General features: G+C 50.3%; 1 protein-coding gene across 1 annotated transcript in view; it reads left to right on the forward strand.

Moving 5' to 3' along the window:
• Positions 1-17,205, forward strand: part of LOC138432337 (liprin-alpha-1-like) — a 31,237-nt gene extending 14,032 nt beyond the window's left edge. The window contains 9 exon segments of the mRNA XM_069573702.1: positions 2,050-2,198; positions 3,045-3,312; positions 9,179-9,277; positions 9,367-9,429; positions 10,638-10,749; positions 12,991-13,193; positions 13,279-13,345; positions 15,824-16,016; positions 17,103-17,205. Coding sequence (XP_069429803.1) covers positions 2,050-2,198; positions 3,045-3,312; positions 9,179-9,277; positions 9,367-9,429; positions 10,638-10,749; positions 12,991-13,193; positions 13,279-13,345; positions 15,824-16,016; positions 17,103-17,205 — 1,257 coding nt within the window.
• The last annotated feature ends 7,320 nt before the right edge of the window (positions 17,206-24,525 follow it).

Here is a 24,525-nt window from a genome sequence, read left to right on the forward strand (position 1 = left end):
ACTGTTATCCCCATTCATCAGACAGGAACACTGAGGCTTAGAGAGGCCGAGCACCGTGCCCAGGCTCCCACACCTAGCAGTGTGGTTCAGACTGGTCTGATCAGAGCCTGGACACTTACTGTGGTGCCGTCCAGCCCACTTTGCTCCAGAGGCTCTTGTGTCCATCCCGGTATCCCTGATGGAGGGAGCATCAAGAGGGAGCTCGCTGCCTCTGCCCTTCGGTCACTTGGTTGAGCCCCTGTTGTTGGAGTCCAGTTCCCCGAGTGCTGGCCTTCCTTGTCCCTCTCCCACTCCCAGCCTGCTGATCGAGCACTCCTGGGGCCTTCCTGCAGGACTCGGGCAGCTGTGCTCCAGTTCAGGCAGCTCAGTGCCCGGGAGCCCTTCTGCTGGGCAGAGCAGAGCAGCGCCATCACCCTGGGGTTGGTGACCTGGCTGTGCCACTCGCCCGCTCTGTGGCCCGCTTTGCCCTCCTGTTAAGTGAGGACACGGCACTGCCCATCCTAGGCACGTGGGCACCAGCGGGGCGGCTCCCATCGTGGGGGAGGGCAGCCAGGCTGGGGAGCCAGGGGCCTTCCTTAGGAGGAGGCCCGGGGGAAGGGGCTGGCCGTGGTCCCTGACTCTGAGGCAGGTGTTTGTCTCCACTGAGTCCATAGTCAACCCAGGTGTGTCACTTCCCTGCTCTGTTCTTTGTTGTTTTCTGATTTTTATAAATGCTTATTTTAACTTGAATTTGAGATTGCCCCCTGTTCAGTTCCATGCTGGTAATTTCTAGCCTTTGTAGCCTTCTGTTGTCTGAGGTTTCTTGGTATAGAGATCAGGGGAGGGTGCCCCGTTTATCCAGCTGCTGTTAAGCGAGTTCAGCTGTATTTTGCACTAAGTCACCTTGTTGTCACCAAGCTCCTGTGGGGCTGCACTGGCTCAATATTCCTTACAGAATCCCATTAAAAAAGGACTGGTTAGTAGGTTAAAACAACACACTCATTGTTTATAAAAATACTTGCCATGCATGTTTCCTCAAACCTCCCCTGCTTAACCACACGCCCAAATGTATAAGTGAGACCTGTCTGGACCCCGAAGGGGTTCATCTGTTCCCCACACTGTTGCCACCAGTGTCTTTCCTATCTTCAGACCCAGGACTAGCGGAAAAGCTGGGGATCCAGGCGAGATCATTTTTTTAAAATTAGTTTATTTTTTAATGGAAGGATAATTGCTTTACAGAATTTTGTTCTTTTCTGTCAAACCTCAACATGAACCATCCATAGGTACACATACATCCCTTCCCCTTCGAACCTCCCTCCCATCTCCCTCCCCATCCCACCCCTCTAGGTTGATACAAGATTATTTCTTAGTGAAGACCTAGGAGAGCTTTATACAAACCACAGTGAGCAAATGACACTCAAACTGGGTATAAGCACTTCAGTGTGTAGCCCCCAGCCTGTATGTTACTGAGAAATACAAGCCAGACACATGGTGTTCGTACGGAGGGCTTAGGTACCTTTCGTGTGTTTCACTTGTTGTCATGGGGTCAGTAACCTGCATCATCACTACAAATGATCTTGGGTGGTGGTACAAGCTGTTTCCTTTTCTCCTTCAAATAGAAAGGTCTGGACGGCTTTGCTGAGAGGTTTCTTACTCTTGCTGGTGGTGCTTCTGAGCAGCATCTGGCGATGAGCACAGTCCTTTCATCAGGGCAGTTCATGCCATGCAGGGTTCACGGTGCTGGCGTGGCTCTGCTGTCCTGCCTGGCAGGGCCATCTGGTCGCTGGATTCCAGGGAGTGCGGAGCCCGGCTGCAGGGAGGCTCCCGGCTGGGGTCTCTGCACTCAGTGGGGTGCTTTTGCATCTCCACGGCCCCGCTTCTCTTGAACAAACAGTCCTTTAAGATGGCATTAAGCTAGAACAAGGCATTTTTCTTTTTTTTTGGTACTTGGCGGATAGCATAGCTAACATATTTTCAAATAAGTTTCTGGTTATAATGTAAAGCCCGTGTGATTGCCTTTTTCGACACAGTCTATTGTTAGCCAATTTTACACTTACCTCACTCCCTCAGCTGCCAGCTGTACAGGAAGAGGTAGAAGATGAGAAGACCACCATCAAAGGTGAAACCTCGACCTCCGCCTTGCTGCGGTCTCTTCGGCTGGACCGGCTCATGGGGTCACTGCGCACAGCCAGCGACGAGGACATCAGGGACGCCCGCAAGTAAGGGGCCTGCTCGCCTCGTGGTCAGTTTCAGGAGCCCTGCGCCTCTTGTCTTGAAAGAGTTGCAAGGATGATTGTAAAGGAATCCCACTGGATTCGGTGCCTGTGTTTAGTGGTGAACTTCAGGTGCTGGGGTAGAAGAGCTCAGTGACCTCAGTGATTTTAGAAAGCATCTGTCTCTACATATTGACTCCTGTGGGAGATTTCTTCCTGCTCTTGCTAGAGGTCTGCCCGGCCGGGGCGCGTTCCTGAGGGTTACGGCTCCGTGCCTCTCGGATTTGCTCTTGAGGGTCCCTCCCTTTTCCTGAGGGGTCTCCTCTCAGGAGACTGTCTGTCCCTTCCTGTGACTGACATTGTCCTCATTCAGACCCCCACCTGCTGAACTCCCGTTGTGAGCCGGGCAGCACTCGATGGAGGGCACATGTGGTCACCTGACTAGTAGCCCTGCACAGTGACCTTCGCTTTCCTGCAATGTCCTAGGACGGTCACCCTGCAGGAGGCGGGGGGATCTGCCCAGAACTGAGGAGCTCCCCTTCCCTGGGAGCGTCGTCACCTCTCGAGCAGCAACCCTAGGGAGAGTCGGAGCGCCCTCTGCACCAGCTCGTCTGGAGTGAAGCCCTCCTTGGGGAAGAGCTCCAGTCAGAGAATCTCAGCTTCCCGGGGCCGTTGTTTATGGCCAGAAGTCTGCATTGCTCGTGTGGAGTGTGGTTGGTGAAGGAGACTCCATTGTCTGCTGCGAGGATGAGGCACGGGTGTTGCTGGGTGGCCAGTTCTATCCGTAGGTCTTGTGGAGGGGTGTGTGTTTACACGAGGGTGCCGGTTAAAGGTCTTTTTCTCTCCCCGAAGCCCGACAGGCTCTCAGGACGGCCCCGGGGGCAAGCCCAGCAACAGCAACAGCAGCCAAGACTCTCTGGCGAAAGCCCCGAAGAAGAAGGGCATCAAGTCCTCCATCGGTCGTTTGCTTGGCAAAAAGGAAAAGGGCCGGCCTGGACACAGCAGCAAGGAGGCCTTAGGACCAGGTGGGTGCTTCACCGTTCAGAGGGAGGAGGGTCTGCATGCATGTCCCTTCTGTGTGTCCCCGCTGTCCCCACGAGGCTCCTGTCACTCACGCTGGGTGTCCTCCTGATAGGAGTGGAGGAGGCGTCTGTCTTCTTTAGGGTCTGAGATGATCAGATCAGTTGATGAGTGGCTGGGTGGATGGATGGGTGAATTAAGAGTGATGGATGGATGGACTGGTGAGTGGATGGATGGATGAACAGATGGCTGGCTGGATGGGTGGATGAACTGAGCATGGAATGAATAAAGCAGATGTTTGTACTCCACTGCTAGAAACATACTCTACGAAATTGACTGAGTAGGAGCTGGGCAATGATTGTTTCCTCTATAACAGTGACAGGCATTTGGAAATGGTCTAAGTGCTCATCAGTGAGGAGTGAAGTACAATCTGTGGACACCCCACAAGGAACAGCACCCCCTCCTTCCTGCCACTTTCCCCATCCCCAGGAGCTCATCAAGGGTTCTGCCCATGCCCCCCACCCCAGCCCACAGCCACGCAGGTCCTCCTGGGGTCTCCTCATCACACAGTGTTATCATCAGGCCCCCATCTCGCTCGGCTTCATCTCCTTAAGGACAGGGTATGTTCCTGCCTCTTCAGCCAGATATTTGTTGAGTGTCTTCTTTTTGCTGGGTGTGGGATTTACAGGGTAAGTAAAACAGATGTGGTCTGGAGCACAGTGAAGTGAGAAGAGAGAAAAAGGAGCAGATTATTACATGCTATTCCTATTAGTAATAAATACAACACTGAGATGGATGGTGCATTGATTATATACCAGATGCTGTGTGTGCCCCTTACCAAGCAGGTGCTGCCGCCTCCAGATTTACAGAGGAGGAGACAGTGATGGTCACGCGGTTAGGGAGGGGTGAGGGCAGGTTGACACCCACGTAGTGGGACCATGCACTTTGCCGAGCCCCAGCCACCTCTCTGGTGGATGCAACAGGAATGAGATGGTTCTATGGCATCACTGATTCGATGGACATGAGTTTGAGCAAACTCCAGGAGATGGGGAATTACAGGAAAGCCTGGAGTGCTGCAGTCCACGGAGGGGCAAAGAGTCGGACACAACTGAGTGACTGAACTAAAACCTGAGTGTGTGCTAAACTGCTTCAGTCGTGTCTGACTCTTTGTGACCCGAGGGACTGCAGGCCACTAGCTCCTCTGTCCATGGGATTCTCCAGGCAAAATACTGGAGTGGGTTGCCATGCCCTTCTCCAGGGCGTCTTCTCAACCCAGGGATTGAACCCACATCTCTCGTTATCTCTTGCAGTGGCAGGCAGAATCTTTACCGCTAGCGCCACCTGGAGAGCCCCAGGGAATGCTGACAACTAGGAAATGCAGAAAATAAGGGCTGCTCCTAAGTTAAACTGGAAGAGCAGCAAGCACAGGTTGAAAAAAGAAAAACACACGATGAGCAACAACAGTACCGACAGAAACAAGCCGGGATGTGTTCACCCACAAAGAAAATATCTGTACCATTCGGAAGAGGAGCCCGTCAGCCCTCGGAGGGACAGTTGGAACCGGAATGAAAACCGAGGCCATGGTCAGCAATGCCCACCCACACGGCCCGAGTGGCGGGGTGTTACTCACCAGCTTCCTGCGTCCCCAGAGCTGCTGGGGGTGACATCTGAGTGCCGAGGCCGGGCATCGTCCCCGAGTGAGCTAAGGCATCCCTGCTGTCCTTCCAGTGCTGCTGCGGGGCCCTCTGTGGGCGGCCACCCTCATCCCCTGCTCTGCCACCTGCTGGAGCCCAGCTGTCCCCCTGGGATCCTTTCAGCCCTTGAGCTTGGGTGTTCCCAGCCCTCTGCCACGCCAGACTGGGACGCAACTCCGGACTTGGGCTTGAGATATCAAGGAGACCGTGAATCTGGGAGGACACAGCCCTGGGGTCCTCGACTGACCATGTGAGAAGAGCAGGAGAGCAAAGCCCCCTCGGGGAGGAAGCAGAGCTGGGGAACGTGCCCACACCCAGCGCTGCCTCTGGCACAAGAGCCTATTCTTTGCCTCTCCTTGGCCTGAAATAGACCCCAGCTGCTGGTGATCCGCAGGTGATTCCTAAAGATGCACATCCTGCAAGAGCTATTGTCCTGCTGCTCTGAGGCTGCCTAAGTGTGCTCAGGAGCCTCCGACAAGAGGGGCTGCCATGCCTGATGCTGGGGTAGGGCCTGATGCTGGGCTAGGGCCTGATGGTGAACTAGGGTCTGATGGGGTGGAAGGTCTGGTTCTGGACTAAGGCCCTTTGCTGGGGGAGGGTCTGATGCTGGAGGACGGCCTGATGCTCGGGGAGGGCCGTGATGCTGGGGCGGGAATGTCTGATGCTGGACGAGGGTCTGATGCTGGACGAGGGCCTAATGCTGCAGGAGAGCCTGATGCTGGAGGAGGGCCTAATGCTGGACTAGGGTCTGATGATGGGGGAATGTCTGATGCTGGACTAGGGCCTGATGTTGGGGGAGGGCCTGATGCTGGAGGAGGACCTGATGGCGAACTAGGGTCTGATGGTTGGGGAAGGTCTGGTTCTGGACTAAGGCCCTTTGCTGGGGGAGAGTCTGATGCTGGAGGTTGGCCTGATGCTGGACTAGGGCCTGATGCTGGGGGAGGGCCTGATGCTGGGGGAGGGCCTGATGCTGGCGGAGGGCCTGATGCTGGCGGAGGGCCTGATGCCCGAGGAGGGCCTGATGGCGAACTAGGGTCTGATGGTTGGGGAAGGTCTGGTTCTGGACTAAGGCCCTTTGCTGCGGGAGGGTCTGATGCTGGAGGAGGGCCTGATGCTGGGGGAGGGCCCTGATGCTCGGGCAGGAATGTCTGATGCTGGACGAGGGCCTGATGCTGGATAAGGGCCTGATGCTGGACTAGGGCCTGATGCTGGTGGAAGGTCTGATGCTGGACTAGGGCCTGATGCTGGGGGAGGGCCTGATGCTGCAGGAGGGCCCTGATGCTGGGGTGGGAATGTCTGATGCTGGCCTAGGGCCTGATGCTAGAGGAGAGCCTGATGCTGGAAGAGGGCCTGATGCTGGACTAAGACCTGATGCTGGAGGAGGGCCTGATGCTGGAGGAGGGCCCTGATCCTGGTGCAGGAATGTATGATGCTGGGCTAGGGCCTGATGCTGGAGGAGGGCCTGATGCTAGACTGGGGCCTGATGCTGGGAGAGGCCTTGGTGCTGGGGGAGGGCCTGATGCTGGACTAAGGCCTGATGCTGGGGAGGATGTGATGCTGGAGGAGGTCCTAATGCTGGGGGAAGGTCTGATGCTGGAGGAGGGCCTGATGCTGGGGGAGGGTCTGATGCTGGAGGAGGGCCCTGATGCTGGGGCGGGAACATCTGATGCTGGACTAGGGTCTGATGCTGGGGGAGGTCCTGATGCTTGACTAGGGCCTGATGCTGGGAGTTAAACGTCTGATGCTGGCAGGGAGGTCTGATGATGGTGGGCAGCCTGCTCCCAGATGTACACAGAGTTGTGATTATAAATATGAGAAATCTTTTTTTCATACTTTCCTGACCACCTTGCTATGTTCCTTTTTTCTGAAGTATTATTGCTGTGCAATATTGGTTTGATTTCCGCCATACATCAGCATGGATTAGCCATAGGTGTACGCGTGTCCCCTCCCTCTTGAATCTCCCTCCCGCCTCCCCCTGCTACATTCTTGTTTTGATGGATATATGAATAATAAAGACTGTTGACTAAAGTAATATAAAAAGCTCCCACACACAAGCGTGCACACGCACACTCCGTAGTACATCATTCGGGTCCGCGTCAGGGTTGCCCTCGGCCACCCCGCCCTGGGATCCACTGTGAGCCTCGACACCTGCACTTTGTTCCCACCCTCGGCCTGCTGCCCACGCCTCAGCAGCAGAGGGGCCCTGTCCTCTCCGGAGCCAAGGCAGGTCGGTCGTCCTTTGGGGACCCCTATACCTCCACCTTCTAGCCTTTCCATTCTATCCATCCGTTTCTCCTAACAGAATGACCGTGTGATAACACGGGCTCCCATGACCAGCTCTGGTCTGTTCTCATTGAGAGTACAGCTTACCCTCGGCACTCTTTATTGGCAGTGGGAAATTTGGCTTCAGTACTGTTTTGAAAGAAAGCAGTAAATAATACTGTGATAAAAATAGTTCAAAAGTAGACTGTACATACTTTGTCACATATTTGGGAAGTTCACAAAAGATTAATAGAAACGTAGAATGGTAACAATGAATTGTACAAGGAAATTAAAGGCAGAAGGCACATGTAGAGAGACATGCCCTCTCTGTCTACCAAGATATTAGCTGCACAATAAGGCACCAGATTTGAACGCATCTCTTGCTGGCTTTTTTAATGTGCTACTGAAAAAGTAAAAGTTACATTTGCTACTTATACTATGCAAAATGGCTATGTCATCAAAATCTAAAAATGTATGCCTAGGTCCATTCTTTAAACATGTTTACAAACAGATGTAAAAGGATGATTTACATCAGAAAAATAAGGCCTTTGTCAGAGCTGCACTAGTCTGTCTGTCTGTCGGGGATGTGGCGTGCTCACTGTCCAACTCAATGGCTCCGCAGCAGGTACAGGGCTTCGCGATTGGTCCTCGAAGAGTCTCACCAGAGAGGAGGGATCTGGGTCCAGAGACTAGGTTACAGGAGAGATTTTCATAGTCGTCTTCTAGTCCTCCTTTCAGCCCAAACTTCATCAGAAACTCACACTTAACACCCAGTACTATTAAATCGCTTCATGCTTTAGACAAAAAGCATTTCCTCCTAGAAAAAAAGTACAGTTTAGGTCAGTCGTTAAATTACAACAACTGGTTGAAATTAGTTCGCTCATTTCAGAGTGATTGTTGGAGAGCTTGGTTACATTCTGGAAGGATAATGCACACCGTGTCATGATGATTTTACAATCGCAGTAAAACCCCTTCTCTCATGGTTTAACATTTAAAAATTACACAAGAATAATTACAATAAATGCATCATTTGCAAAAGCCCTATATTTGTTCATAGGATTTATACAGACAAATATTACAGTACAATCATTTGAAGACTAAAATCAGGTATCAGAAGATGAACTGATCTGAAAGGCTATTCATAGCCTGGATATACAGGAAAAAGTAAGTGTATAAATGAAGTCATGCTGCTGCTACTTCTAGTCACTTCAGTCATGTCCGACCCTGTGCGACCCCATAGATGGCAGCCCACCAGGCTCCCCCGTCCCTGGGATTCTCCAGGCAAGAACACTGGAGTGGGTTGCCATTTCCTTCTCCAAAATGAAGTCATAAGTTTACATAAATATAAGAAACATTAAATTTTAAAATATTTTCTCTAGGTATTCATGAATTTTTCACTAATTAAAAACTCTGTAATAAAATATCTTAGGTCCATATAAAAAGCATTAACAGATTAAAGATTGCATTAAGTTCAAAATGTAGTCTTTATCGTATCCTGGACGCTATATAATCACCTGCAGAAGTAGTGCGGGTAAACTGGAAACAAACACACAGACGAGTCAGTCCTGGGACGGCGGCTGGTGCCCGAGCCCCTCCCCTCCAGAAATCCTACCCCCACCCCATTCTGGGCTTCAGCTGCTTTGAGAATTCAGAGAAACGTGAAGGACCAAGTAGATCAAGGAGAGAACTCTGTGGCTGACTTCATTCTGACATATAGCTAAAAGTTGCTGGTAAAAAGACTTAAAACCCAATCCAGCTTTCTAGCTGAGACATGAACAGGACAGAGCAGATAGCCTCCTGCTCTCAGAGTGGCACAAGCAGGGCTGGGCTCCGGCTTGGGACCCACCAGAGGACCCCCAAGAGCAGCACCTGCAAGGGAGGGTGGCCCCTCAGCGGCAGCCGACCCCCAGATACCGGTGCACTTCTGTGTTAAACACTGGCCTCCGGATGGAGAGGCCAGGGCAGGGCAGCCTTGTGAACCCTGATGATCTGGGCCCTGTTCCCTCCTAGAACGTGCACACAGGGCATGGCCAGCAGCACTGCTGCTGTGGGAGAGACACCTGTGTGCACGGACGCGAGGGAGACTCGGGCCGTGCTCTGACCACTCAGGCGGCAGCCGGGCGCCAAGGTCACGTTCTCTGCTGCTGAGGGCTCTCCCTGGCGCGACCTTCGGAAACCTGCTGACCCTTCACTCCTAGGGAGTGGCCTCCGTGCCCCCGCGGGACCAGGCCGGCCTGTACTCACCCCTAAGCTCAGCAGGAGTAAGTCCTGACTGTAGCAGAATCCAGCCTCTGCATTCCCACCATGCTGCCTGGTCCCACGAGCACGGGAGGAAGTGTGGAAACACGTTAGTCGTGCAACGTCACATGGGACACGAGGACACACACACACCTGCAGCCCCCACTCCTACTGAGGGTCTGGGGAAACTTCCAGAGGGTGGATGAGCTGGAGAGAGTGAGCCTGGGGGCTGCCACGTGGGGGTCCCTGCCACCCGGGTTTGGGGGGGAGTGGGACAGTCACACTAGAGCATCAATGGCACATTCGATGACAGAAATGCCGACATGGGGACAGCGACTCCACAGCTACTCAGCTCTTCACAGAGCTCCAGATTCACATATTCGACACAGTCTGTTGTTACCCAGTTTTACACTTACCTCATTCCCTCAGCTGCCAGCTTTATGAGAAGAGGTACGAGATGACAAGACCACCATCAAATGTGAAACCTTGACCCCCACCTCCTGCGATCCCTTCGGCTGGACCAGCTGCAGACGGGGTGCTGTGCATGGCCAGCCACGAGGAAAGGGACGCCCGCAAGTAAGGAGCCTGCGCACATCGTCATCAGTTTCAGGAGCCCTGTGCCTCTGGTCTTGAAAGTGATGAGAGGATAATTTTAAAGGAATCTCAGTAGATTTGGTACCTGTGTTTTCGGATGTGTGTGTGTGCGTGTGTGTGTGTGTGTGTGTGTGTGTGTGTGTGTTTTCTGGTAGGCAGGTTTCTCTGGATCTGGTGTTAAGGTGGACATCTAACTCTGTGTGTGTGTGTTCGTGTGCGTGCGTGCACAAGTGGGTGTTTCTTTGCTCTGTTGCTACGCGTGGCAAATTCTAGGATGTTCTGGTGGCTTCCTAGAGAACAATTCAAAGTTCGAGGATTTTCTGACTGCAGTGGGTAATCACAGTTCTGTCAGTCAACCAGAAACAACATTGACTACAGGGAAAATGCCTTATCTATCAAACGTGAAAAAATATTTTAGCATTCCAGAAAAAATTTCAGTTGAATATAGTTTAACATTTATGGTATTATAGATGAGAGAATCAGCTTGTTTCTCAAAACTATTTTCTTTCTATTAAGCCCCAATTTGTCTCAAAGGTATTCTTTTAATTGCTAAATTTACGCAGCCAATGCACCAACTTTCAGAGAATTTTTGAGGATTGGTGAATCTCAGATTTTCACGTTCTGTGGAAACTCCCAGGGAGAGCACTGCGGGCTCACCCCGCAGGTGCTGGACGTGCTTCATGAGGAGTGGAGGCCGAGGCCGCCGGGACCATCCACGTCCCTGTTGGTCATCGCAGTGTCCTGGGCATGTGGGGACTCCCCTCAGGCATCATGTACCTCCTGCTCTAAATGCTGTCTTTCCTCTTCCCCTTGGTGGACACTGTCATGTGCCAGCTTGCAGGGAAAGCTGAGTCAGCAGGTTTGCTGAGCTGTGTGTGTCCTGAAGCCTCCCCGTGGGGCTTGTCCCCAGCTCCAGGCTCTGAGCTGAGCAGCGCTGCAGGAGTAGGGCATGGTGTTGGTGAAGGGGAGCCCAGTGAACCCTCGTAGGAGGTGCTGGGCTGTGCGGACGGTCAGTCTCAGAAAACAAGGCCACACCTGTCGTCTGGGTGGTGCCACATGTGTAGCATTTGATGGGAAGAAGCTCACACAGCCATCTTGTTAGGAAAGACAGCTTGACCGTGGTGCTCATGTCCTGCTTCAAAGTGCCCGTGGTCATCCACAGATGGTGTGGCTTTCTCTTGGGCGTGTCTGTTCCCCATAGAATTCACTGTATTTCCAAATGTCTTTCTCCTGTGACTCTAATTTGAAGGCGAGGAAGCATGCCACGTCAGTTTACTGCTAAGCAAGTGTTTTAATGAATTGCACTTGGGGACTCAAATTTGATCCTCGAGGGAGCAGAGACGGTCCTAGCTAAGTAGCCCCACAGGGCGGGGCTCAGCAGGGTCGTCGCAGCAGAGCAGGCAGCCCCCCAGGCTCGTCTCTGAAGCTGTCTCTGTAAAGAGAGGTTTCAGCGGAGAGTGAGCCGTTGACAGCAGAGTGATGCGATGTCTTATAGCCGAGGAAGGAAATAAACCCCAGCAGAAGCCAGGTGAGTCTTCCATTTGCTTCTGGATGGTGGCTGTGGTTAGGATGCAAACTCCAGGCACGTGATAGATGCCTCTTTCCCCTGGGATACAGGAATTTTAAAAGTTTGCCTTTTTAAAAACTCTCCTTGATCTATTAAGGGGCTTCCCTGTAGCTCAGATGGCAAAGCATCTGCCTGCAACGTGGGAAATCTGGGTTTGATCCCTGGAAGATCCAAGATCCCCTGGAGATAGAAATGGTAACCCGCTCTAGTACTCTTGCCTGGTAACTTCCATGGACAGAGGAGCCTACTAGGCTACAGTCCATGGGGTCGCAAAAAGTTGGACATGACTGAGCAAATTCACTTTCACTTTCACTTTCACTTTTTGAGCTATTAAGATACATGTTGTGTTTTCTGGTATAATTATTCCTAGAAAATAGAATATTTCCTATTGTAGGAAACCTAAGGTTGACTTAAAGGAACAGTTACTTGAAATTTGATGTGAAGCATTTCGAGCTTTAACCATACATAGACTTCACAGTCTTAAGTAAAGTGTGATGCTATTTGAGTGTATTGAAAAGCCACTGTGTATCTTTAGGGAATTCCCTAGCAGTCCAGTAGCTAGAACTCTGCACTTCCACTGCAGGAGGCCAAGGGTTTGATTCCTGGTTGGAGAACGAGGGTCCTGCAAGCCACAGAGTGGCCTAGTCAAAAAAGAATAACCAGTACCTTAATTTAGCACATACCTAGTTAGCTGAGCAGCAGTGTAGGATAGAAACAGCCCCCATCCAGCCTTCTCCTTGCTTGCTGTGTTGTAGTGTTCTGTGTTGAAAGTCTGTGTTGCTCTTTGTGTGTCTGCTGTGAAATGGTGTGCATTCCTGAAGCTCTCTCAGGGACAGAGTCCTCTGCTCAGATCTCAGTGTGGTTTCCTCTTCTACGTATCTGTCCTCACTGTTTAGAAAGGGAAGAGTGGATGGTTTTCCTTGACTACACTCCTCTCTTGGATGTGCAGACTTCTGAATCCTTTAAGGTTGGGCATAACTCTTTCATCGGGAAGGAAGTGATTCTATAAGGAATTGCAGGGACTCATTCAGCATTTCATAACTCAGGTGTTCTTTGCAATATGTCTGAACTCTCATTAAGCAGATGGTTTAGAAGATTTAAGGAAAATGGTGAGATACATACTATTTCACTTTTCAAATTTATAAAGAGAATAAATACTAAGGTTAACTTGTTTTATACCCGTGTGTAGTAGTGATTCTTGAATTTTGAATGTTTCGTTACTTGCAGGCATGAGTTGCTGGAGGAAGCCGGGAGCCAAGGCGTGCCTTGGCACAGTGGGATGGGCCAACTGTTGTGGTCTGGCTGGAGGTGTGTATGCGCCCCACCCCCACCCCCACCCCTACCCACACCCCAGTCCTGGGCTGGGTGTGTCAGTCCCTCCACAGCCACACATAACCTCCGACCTCCTGTCTCCTGTCCCCAGCTCTGGGTCAGGATGTCGGCCTGGTAGGTGGCTGCTTGCCGAGCCAACGTAAAGAGCAGCGCCATCATGTCCACCCTGTCACCCTGTTGGACACGGAGATCCAGCGTGAGACTGGCATCAGCAACCCACTGCACCAGCTGAAGCTGCGGCTGGCAATCCAGGAGAGCATGTCCCTGACAGGGTGCTCCGCCCCGTCCAGAAGGGTACGCCTCCCTCCTTCCCTAGGGAGAGTTGGCCCCCGGGTTGTGTCGCTTCCGGGGTTCTCTATACAGACATCCACTGTTCCAGCTTAAAGTTCTAGCATTCAAAGCCGTGACAGCTTTTCATTTGCGGCAGTGGTGTTGTTACGAGATAGGTGAGTGAATACTCCAGACAGGTTATTTTTGTAACAGCTGGGCTGCAGTGGCATTGTTAATAGAGAAATGGGAGTTTTTGAAAACATAAAAAGGGACTTTTGAAAATTATATAAAAAAGGAAGTTTTTGAAAATGTATTATAAGAAATGTAAATACAAATGTCAAGAAAGTGAAAGAGAAAAGGCTTAGCCCCCAGGCTGCATTGCTTTTCCCTTATTTGCCTTGTCAGGCCTGTCCTCTTCGGCAGTTTCCTTTTCGGGAGCTGTAGACCCTGGGCTCTCAGGGTTTTAAGAGTCCATACCTCTGCCAGGTCACACCAAGTCGTATCGTGCTCATCCAAGTTTCCTCCACGTGGGAAGACCTTGAAAGTCCTGTAAGAGGGTCCTCCCTGGTGGAAAAATTAAAACGCATCTGGTGGAAATGTGGATTGTTGCCAGGAGATCAGGGCCGGCCAGCTCCTCATTTCTCGAGTGCAGACTCAGGACACAGCTCAGTCCCTAAGCTTGGTGTGTCCACTCTGGAGAGGAACCCTGGGGAGGAGACGTGACCTCCCCGATGTACCTGCCCTGAGGAGCAGGTGGAGCCTGACTCAGGCTCATGGTTATTTTACAGAAAAAGCGTGAAGGCTTTCTCGTCCGTTTGTCTTCCTTGTTTCTAAGTGTGAGCGTGAGGGTGGTCAGCTCACCCCTTACTGATGCACTTGTTCTCAGCATTATCTGCTCTGCTCTCTGTGCCCCAGACGGTTCACTAGAGCCACCTTTTTAGAAATGGAAGTGCTGAGGGTTCCCCGGAGGTTTTCTTAAAGTATCTCGGTAAAGGGAGCGTTTTATGAATTGAGTTTAACGGGTGGTGAACTCAAGCAGCATCCCCCCTCCGGCCCTTGCTGAGAGGATGGTGTTGGGGGAGGGGCATGGGCAGAACCCCTGATGAGCTCCTGGGGATGGGGAAGGTGGCAGGAAAGATGGGGAGGGCTGTTCCTTGTGGGGTGTCCACAGATTGTACCTCACCCCTCACAGATGGGCACTTAGGCCGTTTCCAAACACTTGCCACTGTTCTGGAGAACACAATCATTGCCCAGCTCCTACTCAATTTTGTAGAATATGTTTCTAGAATTGGAGTGGAAACATCTGCTTTATTCATTCCATCCTCTGTTCATCCACCCACCCAGCCAGCCAGCCATCTGTTCATGCATCCGACCACTCACTAATTCATCCATCCACCCACCCATCCACTCACTAATTCATCCATCCATCCACCCATCCATCCATCCATCCACCTGTCCATGCAGTCAGCCAGTCATCTGTCCATCCATCTATCTACTCACTAATCCATTCATCCACCTATCCATCCATCTTCCATCTATCCAACCACCCATCTGTCCATGCATCTATCCAACTACCTATGCATCCATCCACCCACTCATCCACCCACCCATCCACTCATTTATCCATCCATCCATCCATCTATACAAATTCCTTCCTCCCTCCCCCAGTCCCTTCCTTCCATCCTCCGTTCCTCAGTAGAACGTTACGTTTTTGTGCAGATTGGTATTTTATTCCTCTTAAGTTTAATCATAGGGTATCTCTGTTCCCCTACCACCTTGCTCTTTGGGATTGCAGCCTTTCTCCAGTGCACTTTCCAGCAGTTATGTGATTCTCTTGCCAACAGTGACTCTGGAGAGTGACAGTATCTGACCCCCTGGCAGAGCTGTTCTATTATCACCCTGTTTCAGCTGACACTCTTGGGTGGTTCAGGTAGGCCATCGTATCATCCTTAATCAGTGGCTATTTTATTTCCCTCTTTCAGCAACCACAATTATTATGGAATTTTCTTGTCTGATAACACGTGCTAGAACTTTCAGAGCATTGATAATTAATGGAGGTGATCACAGCATCCTTGACTTGTCCCTGACTTTAATGAGACCACTTGGAACACATCACAATTCAGTGTGATTTTGGCCCTTGGCTTGAAATAGATGTTTCTATAGATGTTTTTAAAGAGTTTTTAGTGGGAAGATGTTCAGTTCTATCCATTGAAGTGGGCGACAGAGGATGAGATGGTCAGCTGGCATCACAGACTCAGTGGACATGAGTTTGAGCAAACTCCAGGAGATGGTGAAGGACAGGGAAGCCTGGGGTGCTGCAGTTCATGGGGTTGCAAAGAGTAAGACAAGACTTAGCAACAGAACAACAGTAACAACAGCGGGAAGGTGCTGAGGTCTATGGAATCTCTTCTTGAGCATCAAGTCAGGAAGACCACACAGGGAGTAGACTGTGGGAGGCCCTGACTCTCCTGCCCTGGCCTGTAACTGCCCCCTTTGCCACACTACTTTGCAACGTTTCCCGTTACGAGGCACAGCGTATTTCTGCAGCTTCTGGGCTGGCCTTGTGACTTGGCTAGGCCAACAGAAAGAGGCAAAGTGACAAGCTTCACAGGGCCTTGAGAGCATTGCTCTCTGGCCACTTCCCTGTGAACAAGCCCAGGCCAGCCTGCTGGAGGACAAGACTCCCATCGTCACCCCTGCCAACAGCCAGCTTGTCCATCATGAACCGTGCCTACCCTTGAGCAGCCAAGCTCAGCTGACCCACCAGCTGACTGTACATGCAGGAGTGTGCCCACTGGAGATCGGCCACACATCTGGCCCCAGTCAGCTCCCCGACCCCACAGCCTGGTGAGAGATAATGGGTGGCTATTTGTAGCCACTAAGTTCTGGGTGGTTCACTGTGCAACAGTAGATAATCACACAATGGCTGCTCTCTTTTGGCCTGTTGAACATGAACTGATGTTTCTGTTGTGTCCTGGAAAACATACAATGAGCCTGTATGTGTGATTGGGCCCAATTTTTGGACATGCTACCGAGTTGCCAAAAACTCAGCAAATGTGACCAGGCACTCTTGATCAGAATTGGCTGCGACTTTATAAAATCGAAGGCTCATTTTGTCTTATTGCTTCAAAAAATGCTGCTACTGGGATTTCCCTGATGCTCCAGTGGCTAAGACCCCATGCACCCAATGCAGAGGGCCTGGCTTTGACCCCTGCTCAGGGAATTAGATCCCACTTGCCACGACTAAAGATCCCACATGCTGTGACTAGAAGATCCAGCACGATGCAGCTCAGACCCAGCATGGCCAAATAAATAAGTATTTAAAAACTGGTGCTGGAGTCAACTTGTGGGAGAGGATGGGGTGTGGTCCTTGGGTTGCCCAGGATGCTGGGTTCCAGGTGTGTGATGCTTAGAGAAGAATGAGTGTGATCTCCAGAGTGAGGACACGGTGGCCGACACCCAGAGGTCTTAGGCCCCATAGACACAACCAGCTGAGGCCACTTTCTGACTGGGGAGGTGGGAGGGGGGCTAGCGACAGTTGGTACCATCCCATAGTTGGTCTCAAAGTCTAAGCTGAAAGAAGCTCCCAGAATACTGCTGTCCCTGGGGTTTTGCTGTGGTGGTTTTAAATTATGTCCTCAAGTTTGGGGGTATTCCTCTGCTCAGAAGGGAACCCAATCTGCCTCCCCTTAAGTATGGACCGAGCTTAGTGACTCGCTTCTAATGAATAGCATAGGTAGAAATGACAGCATGGAACTACTGAAAAGAGGGCCGTCAGAGGCATTTCAGACTCTTCCTCACTCTCTCCTGGACTTCCTGCCATGGGTGAAGCCAGTCGCCATGTTGTGAGGACGCTCAGGCAGCCTGAGGAGAGGTCCATGTGGTGAGGAGCTGAGGCTCCACCAACAGCCCTGTGAGTGTGCCGTCTGGCAGGCTGGCCTTCCAGCCCCAGAACAACCTTCAGATCCCTGCAGCCCTACATGACATCTTGACGATAACCTCATATCGGACTCCCAAGCCAGAATCACACAGCTAAGCCATTTCTGAATTTCTGACCCCACCAAAAGAACCTGAAATAATAAATACACATCATTTTAAGCCACTAGGCTCTGAGGTTGTTTGTTACACAGCGCAAGCTAACTAATATACTTCTTATGGTGGCTCTGGGTGGTGAGTTCATCCATGTCAACTTGTTCTCTTTCATGGACTCAAGGTTCTGGCACGGTTTTCTCCACTCTAAGACACTCTAGCATAGACCTCTTCAGATCGGTTCAGTTCAGTCGCTCAGTCATGTCCGACTCTTTGCGACCCCATGAATCGCAGCACTCCAGGCCTCTCTGTCCATCACCATCTCCCGGAGTTCACTCAGACTCACGGCCATCGAGTCGGTGATGCCATCCAGCCATCTCATCCTCCGTCGTCCCCTTCTCCTCCTGCCCCCAATTCCTCCCAGCATCAGAGTCTTTTCCAATGAGTCAACTCTTGGCATGAGGTGGCCAATGTACTGGAGCTTCAGCTTTAGTATCATTCCTTCCAAAGAAATCCCAGGGCTGATCTCCTTCAGAATGGACTGGTTGGATCTCCTTGCAGTCCAAGGGACTCTCAAGAGTCTTCTCCAACACCACAGTTCAAAAGCATCAATTCTTCGGCGCTCAGCCTTATTCAAAGTCCAACTCTCACATCCATACATGACCATTGGAAAAACCATAGCCTTGACTAGATGGACCTTAGTCGGCAAAGTAAGGTCTCTGCTTTTGAATATACTATCCAGGTTGGTCATAACTTTTCTTCCAAGGTGTAAGCGTCTTTTAATTTCATGGCTGCAGTCACCATCTGCAGTGATTTTGGAGCCCAAAAAATAAAGTCTGACACTGTTTCTACTGTTTCCCCTTCTATTTCCCATGAAGTGATGGGACTGGATGCCATGATCTTTGTTTTCTGAATGTTGAGCTTTAAGCCAACTTTTTCGCTCTCCTCTTTCACTTTCATCAAGAGGCTTTTTAGCTCCTCTTCACTTTCTGCCATAAGGGTGGTGTCATCTGCATATCTGAGGTGATTGATAGTTCTCCTGGCAATCTTGATTCCAGCTTGTGTTTCTTCCAGTCCAACGTTTCTCATGATGTACTCTGCATAGAAGTTAAATAAGGAGGGTGACAATACACAGCCTTGACGTACTCCTTTTCCTATTTGGAACCAGTCTGTTGTTCCATGTCCAGTTCTAACTGTTGCTTCCTGACCTGCATACAGATTTCTCAAGAGGCAGATGAGGTGGTCTGGTATTCCCATCTCTTTCAGAATTTTCCAGTTTATTGTTATCCACACAGTCAAAGGCTTTGGCATAGTCAATAAAGCAGAAATAGATGTTTTTCTGGAACTCTCTTGCCTTTTCCCATGATCCAGCGGATGTTGGCAATTTGATCTCTGGTTCCTCTGCCTTTTCTAAAACCAGCTTGAACATCAGGGAGTTCACGGTTCACGTATTGCTGAAGCCTGGCTTGGAGAACTTTGAGCATTACTTTACTAGCATGTGAGATGAGTGCAATTGTGCGGTAGTTTGAGCATTCTTTGGCATTGCCTTTCTTTGGAATTGGAATGAAAACTGACCTTTTCCAGTCCTGTGGCCACTGCTGAGATTTCCAAATTTGCTGGCATATTGAGTGCAACACTTTCACAGCATCATCTTTCAGGATTTGAAACAGCTCCACTGGAATTCCATCACCTCCACTAGCTTTGTTCATAGTGATGCTTTCTAAGGCCCACTTGACCTCACATTCCAAGATGTCTGGCTCTAGATTAGTGATCACATCATCATGATTATCTGGGTCGTGAAGATCTTTTTTCCTACAGTTCTTCTGTGTATTCGTGCCACTTCTTCTTAATATCTTCTGCTTCTGTTAGGTCCATACCATTTCTGTCCTTTATCAAGCCCATCTTTACATGAAATGTTCCCTTGGTATCAATGAAACCACGCCATGCCTGCGGGGCAACCCAAGACAGGCGGGTCATGGTGGAGAGGCCTGACAGAATGTGGTCCACTGGAGAAGGGAATGGCAAGCCACTTCAGTATCCTTGCCTTGAGAACCCCATGAACAGTAGGAAAAGGCAAACTGATAGGATACCAAAAGAGGAACTCCCCAGGTCATTAGGTGCCCAATATGCTACTGGAGATCAGTGGAGAAATAACTCCAGAGAGAAAGCAAAAACAATACCCAGCTGCGGATGTGACTGGTGATAGAAGCAAGATCCGATGCTGTAAAGAGCAATATTGCATAGGAACCTGGAATGTCAGGTCCATGAATCAAGGCAAATTGGAAGTGGTCAAACAAGAGATGGCAAGGGTGAACGTTGACATTCTAGGAATCAGCGAACTAAAATGGACTGGAATGGGTGAATTTAATTCAGATGACCATTATATCTACTACTGCGGGCAGGAATCCCTCAGAAGAAATGGAGTAGCCATCATGGTCAACAAAAGAGTCCGAAATGCAGTACTTGGATGCAATCTCAAAAACGACAGAATGATCTCTGTTCATCTCCAAGGCAAACCATTCAATATCACAGTTATCCAAGTCTATGCCCCAACCAGTAATGCTGAAGAAGCTGAAGTTGAATGGTTCTACGAAGACCTACAAGACCTTTTAGAACTAACACCCACAAAAGATGTCCTTTTCATTATAGGGGACTGGAATCCAAAAGTAGGAAGTCAAGAAACACCTGGAGTAACAGGCCAATTTGGCCTTGGAATGTGGAATGAAGCAGGGCAAAGACTAATAGAGTTTTGCCAAGAAAAGGCACTGGTCATAGCAAACACCCTCTTCCAACAACAGAAGAGAAGACTCTCTGCATGGACATCACCAGATGGTCAACACCGAATCAGATTGATTATATTCTTTGCATTCAAAGATGGAGAAGCTCTATAGAGTCAACAAAAACAAGACCTGGAGCTGACTGTGGCTCAGATCATGAACTCCTTATTACCAAATTCAGACGTAAATGGAAGAAAGTAGGGAAAACCGCTAGACCATTCAGGTATGACCTAAATCAAATCCCTTATGATGATACAGTGGAAGTGAGAAATAGATTGAAGGGCCTAGATCTGATAGATAGAGTGCCTGATGAACTATGGAATGAGGTTTGTGACATTGTATAGGAGACAGGGATCAAGACCATCGCCATGGAAAAAAAATGCAAAAAAGCAAAACGGCTGTCTGGGGAGGCCTTACAAATAGCTGTGAAAAGAAGAGAAGCAAAAAGCAAAGGAGAAAAGGAAAGATATAAGCATCTGAACAGACCTCTCAGTTTACTGGATACCCTACTTAAAATGTATGCCAACTCTTTGCTTGATAAAGAGTGAGTTTGGGTTTCTGAGACTGGTGTTGTTCCTGAGAAGCAGGTCTCTGACCAAGGCTCTTTTACGGACCTCTGCCGGAGAAGACCCCAGAAGCTGCCTGACATCCATCCTATAGGGTTTGGTGGCAAGCTCCACACAGGATACCCCATGTAGACAGAAGCCATGTCATGGATAATTCCATGGTGGGATTATGTGGTTGGCGAGAATGCTGAGGTAGCTTGAAGCAGGGGTGGGTTCCAGTACTGCCCTCTCCTGATGTCTTAAAACCATCTCGTGGGAGCTTCACACACATGCCAGAGACAGGCACACGTGACACCTTTTTGGTAATGAAGCACTTGCATGTGGCCAGCACCCAGGAGCCCCCTTCCTGACCCCCAAGGGGAAACCACTACCCCAATTCTTGTCTGCTCACAACACTTCACTCCCCTGGACCACTCTGTCCCCCTGGACACCAAACTTGCCTCCGAACCCCCAGACAGAGTCAACCAGCAAACAGTGCTTGGAGAGCTTTGACTGATACTCGCGGCCGACAGCTGATGGAACAGGGGCAAAAGGGAAGCATCAGACACCCACCAGCACTGCCACATTGGACGCCCCGCCACCCCGCGCCCTGACCCTGAGGCAGCCTGCACTTCTGCTCAGTGTGGGTGATGCAAACAAGATCACTCAATGTGGAAGCTGGCCCAGAGGGAAGTAACTCCAGGGGGCATCACAACACCAGGCTCCCCCAGTCGGGTGTTCCTGAACCCTCTCCACACCAGGCTCCCTGGAAGTCTCTCAAGAACCCCAGCCATAGGGGGCCTTCTGAGGTGCCTGGGCTTGAAGAAACAGGAGGCCAGCCCCCAACCAGAACCACAGAGCCAGCAGCCTGCCAACGACTCCTAAGCCCACTTCCAGGAAGACTGCTGGCAGTGATCACCCTCTTCAGGTGGGACACTGTCAAAGCACGCGACCCAGGAATCAGGGCACACACTGGAACACAGATGGCAGGCTTCAGGCACACGGCACCATCAGTGTCAACACCGGCCACACATCCAGCCCACCCAGGTGTGCGGTGGGGCCTGCCACCGCCTCATCACCCCCCAGTCAGGGAAGTGGGTCTGGTGACCTCTCAAGGCCACACGCTGTCCGAGCAGTCCACCCCGAGCTTTCCGCTGTGTGGTCAGCAAGCCATGGCCCATGGCCCACATCCAGTACCGAGGTTCTTTGTAAATAAAGCTTTCTGGAACATACAGATGTTTCAGAACATCTGTTCATTTACAGAAAATCTATGCCTAACTTTGTGTCAAGACAATACAGCTAGTTCAGAAGCTGCTCGAGACCCTGTGGTGGCCAGGAAGCTAAAAAGATTTACACCCCGAATTCTGAGCGGCCCCATGCTGCTCTAGTCGCCCAGGCCCGACCCTTAGAGGAAGGCACCAGGTTCCCTCGGCAGAATGGAGAGTGGTCCTGGTCCTCTTTGTGGACACTGAGGACACAGGACAGATGACTGACACAGGACAGATGACTGACGCATGACCCAATGCCGGGCAAGGAGGCGGCTCGTCCAAAGCTTAGTTCCTACTCAGGGACTCACCCCCACCTTGGCTCCCTCCTACAATAAAGTGAGGGGCCTGCCGGCGCACTACCAACTCCTCTCCCACTTGTTTATCTGGAACTTCAGGGGCAGCTTAGGGTCCAACCCCCACCGGGTCACCACCACCTCTGACAACCCTGCAGGCAGCTCAGGGCGCGCGTTCTTCCATAGCCGGAGAGCAAAGCAGGTTTTACCTTCCAGTCTGGAGCTGTTCCTTTCTCTCCCTCCCAGGCTGGATCCGATGCTCACAGTTAACTAACAGCTGACCCAGAGCACCGTGGCCTCCAAAAACCTGAGGCAGAGACCACCCATCTGCAGATTCAGGGGTCTCACCCAGAAAACATCAACAAGGGAACACGGAGGCAGCAGCATGCCCAAAGGATCCCCCAGCGTGACTCTTCACCACTCAGTCAGAGAGAACTGTTCCAAAAATATGGCCAGAGTGAAAGCTTAGCGATTCTCCCAACTTTCTGATCAAAACAGCTTTCTCCCCTAGACTGGCCTTGGTCCTACACTGATGAGACTCTATTTGTTATTAGACAGTCAGCACCAGGCAGAGCACTGCAGGAAGCAGTGATGACACTCTGGTCGTGGGGGCGCCCCTCTCTCAAGCAGGTGCTGGCCTACGAGTGTGACAAGCCCTGTCATTCTGGGCTGAGGCCGATCTGGGCACAAGGGGGACGGGGTGGATTTACAGAGGAACCCAACCCCAGCTGATACCTCAAAAGAGTAAAGGCAGACCTCTCAAGTTACCCAGCCTGGGAAATGCACACCCGCTTCCCTGCAGACGCAGCGCACCTGCTCCGGTTTACTGTCCTCTCTGCAGGGCAGACACAGCCCCCAGCTGCCTCAGCCCGGGAAGCCCAATAGTAGCCATATGGGAAGCTTAAATAGACGCAGGAAATGAAAAATGTCTCCATAAAATCAAGATCTATGACCACTGAACAAACTCTGTGTTAGACAACATATGTAAGACACAGTATGGAAAAGAAAAAGACTTCTGAAGTAAAAAATGGGAAGGGAGAATAAGAAAGCTATTATATTAACAGGATTGTCTGGTCAGAATACAAGCAGTCTACAAAACAAAAATAAAATAGAAGGTAATGCACGGTTGGATGACATCATCAACCCAATGGGCATGAGTCTGAGGAAACTCCAGGAGATAGTGAAGGACAGAGAAGCCTGGTGTGCTGCAGGACATGGGGTCACAGAGTTGCCCACAGCTGAGCAACTGAACAACAGCAACAACAATACATGCTTTTGTCAAGTGAGCAGGGGAGAGAATAGCGGTTGTGTGTGTGTATGTTGTGTGTGTTCGTATGTGTGTGTGTTAGTTGCTCAGTCGTGTCGAACTCTTTGTGACCCGATGGACTGTAGCCCACCAAGCTCCTCTGCCCATGAGATTTCCTAGGCAAGAATACTGGAGTGGGTAGCATACTTGTATGAGTCATACATGTATGTGTATTGTCTATTGGGTAAATCCTTAGAAGTGAAATTGTTGTGTTAGTGGGTTAGAGAATTTTATACTTTTGCTCAGATATTGACAGAGCCCTCAGAAAAAAAGGCTGGACCATTTTAACTCATGCTAAGAGTAAACATTCGGAAAACTAATATCATGGCATCCTGTCCCATCACTTCACGGCAAATAGATGGGGAAACAGTGAAAGATTTTATTTTTTTGGACTCCAAAATCAGTGCAGATGATAACTGCAGCCATGAAAATTAAAAGATGCTTACTCTTTGGAAGGAAAGTTATGACCAAACTAGACAGCATATTAAAAAGCAGAGACATTACTTTGTCCACAAAGGTCTATCTAGTTAAGGCTATGGTTTTTCCAGTAGTCATGTATGGATGTGAGAGTTGGACTATAAAGAAAGCTGAGCACTGAAGAATTGATGCTTTTAAACTGTGCTCTTGGTGAAGACTCTTGAGAGTCCCTTGGACTGCAAGGAGATCCAACCAGTCCATCCTAAAGGAGATCAGTCCTGAGTGTTCATTGGAAGGACTGATGCTGAAGCTGAAACTCCAATACTTCGGCCACCTGATGCGAAGAGCTGACTCATTGGAAAAGACCCTGATGCTGGGAAAGATTGAGGGCAGGAGGAGAAGGGATGACAGAGGATGAGATGGTTGGATGGCATCACTGACTCAATGGACATGAGTCTGAGTGAACTCTGGGAGTTGGTGATGGACAGAGAAGCCTGGGGTGCTGCAGTTCATGGGGTCGCAAAGAGTTGGACACGAGTAAGCAAGTGAACTGAACTGAAGAGTAAACAAGTTTCCTTGTTTCCCTAACCCTCGCCACATTGAACTGAAATTCTTTGCTAGTCTAAGAAGTAAAAATGGGGCACCACAGTATTGTGGTTTTAATTTCCATTCACATCACAGGAAAGGTTCTTGTGCCTTTCCTTTTCATGTACAATGTGGA

The sequence above is a fragment of the Ovis canadensis genome, chromosome 2 (genome assembly GCF_042477335.2).
Source record: "Ovis canadensis isolate MfBH-ARS-UI-01 breed Bighorn chromosome 2, ARS-UI_OviCan_v2, whole genome shotgun sequence".
Classification (NCBI taxonomy): domain Eukaryota; kingdom Metazoa; phylum Chordata; class Mammalia; order Artiodactyla; family Bovidae; genus Ovis; species Ovis canadensis.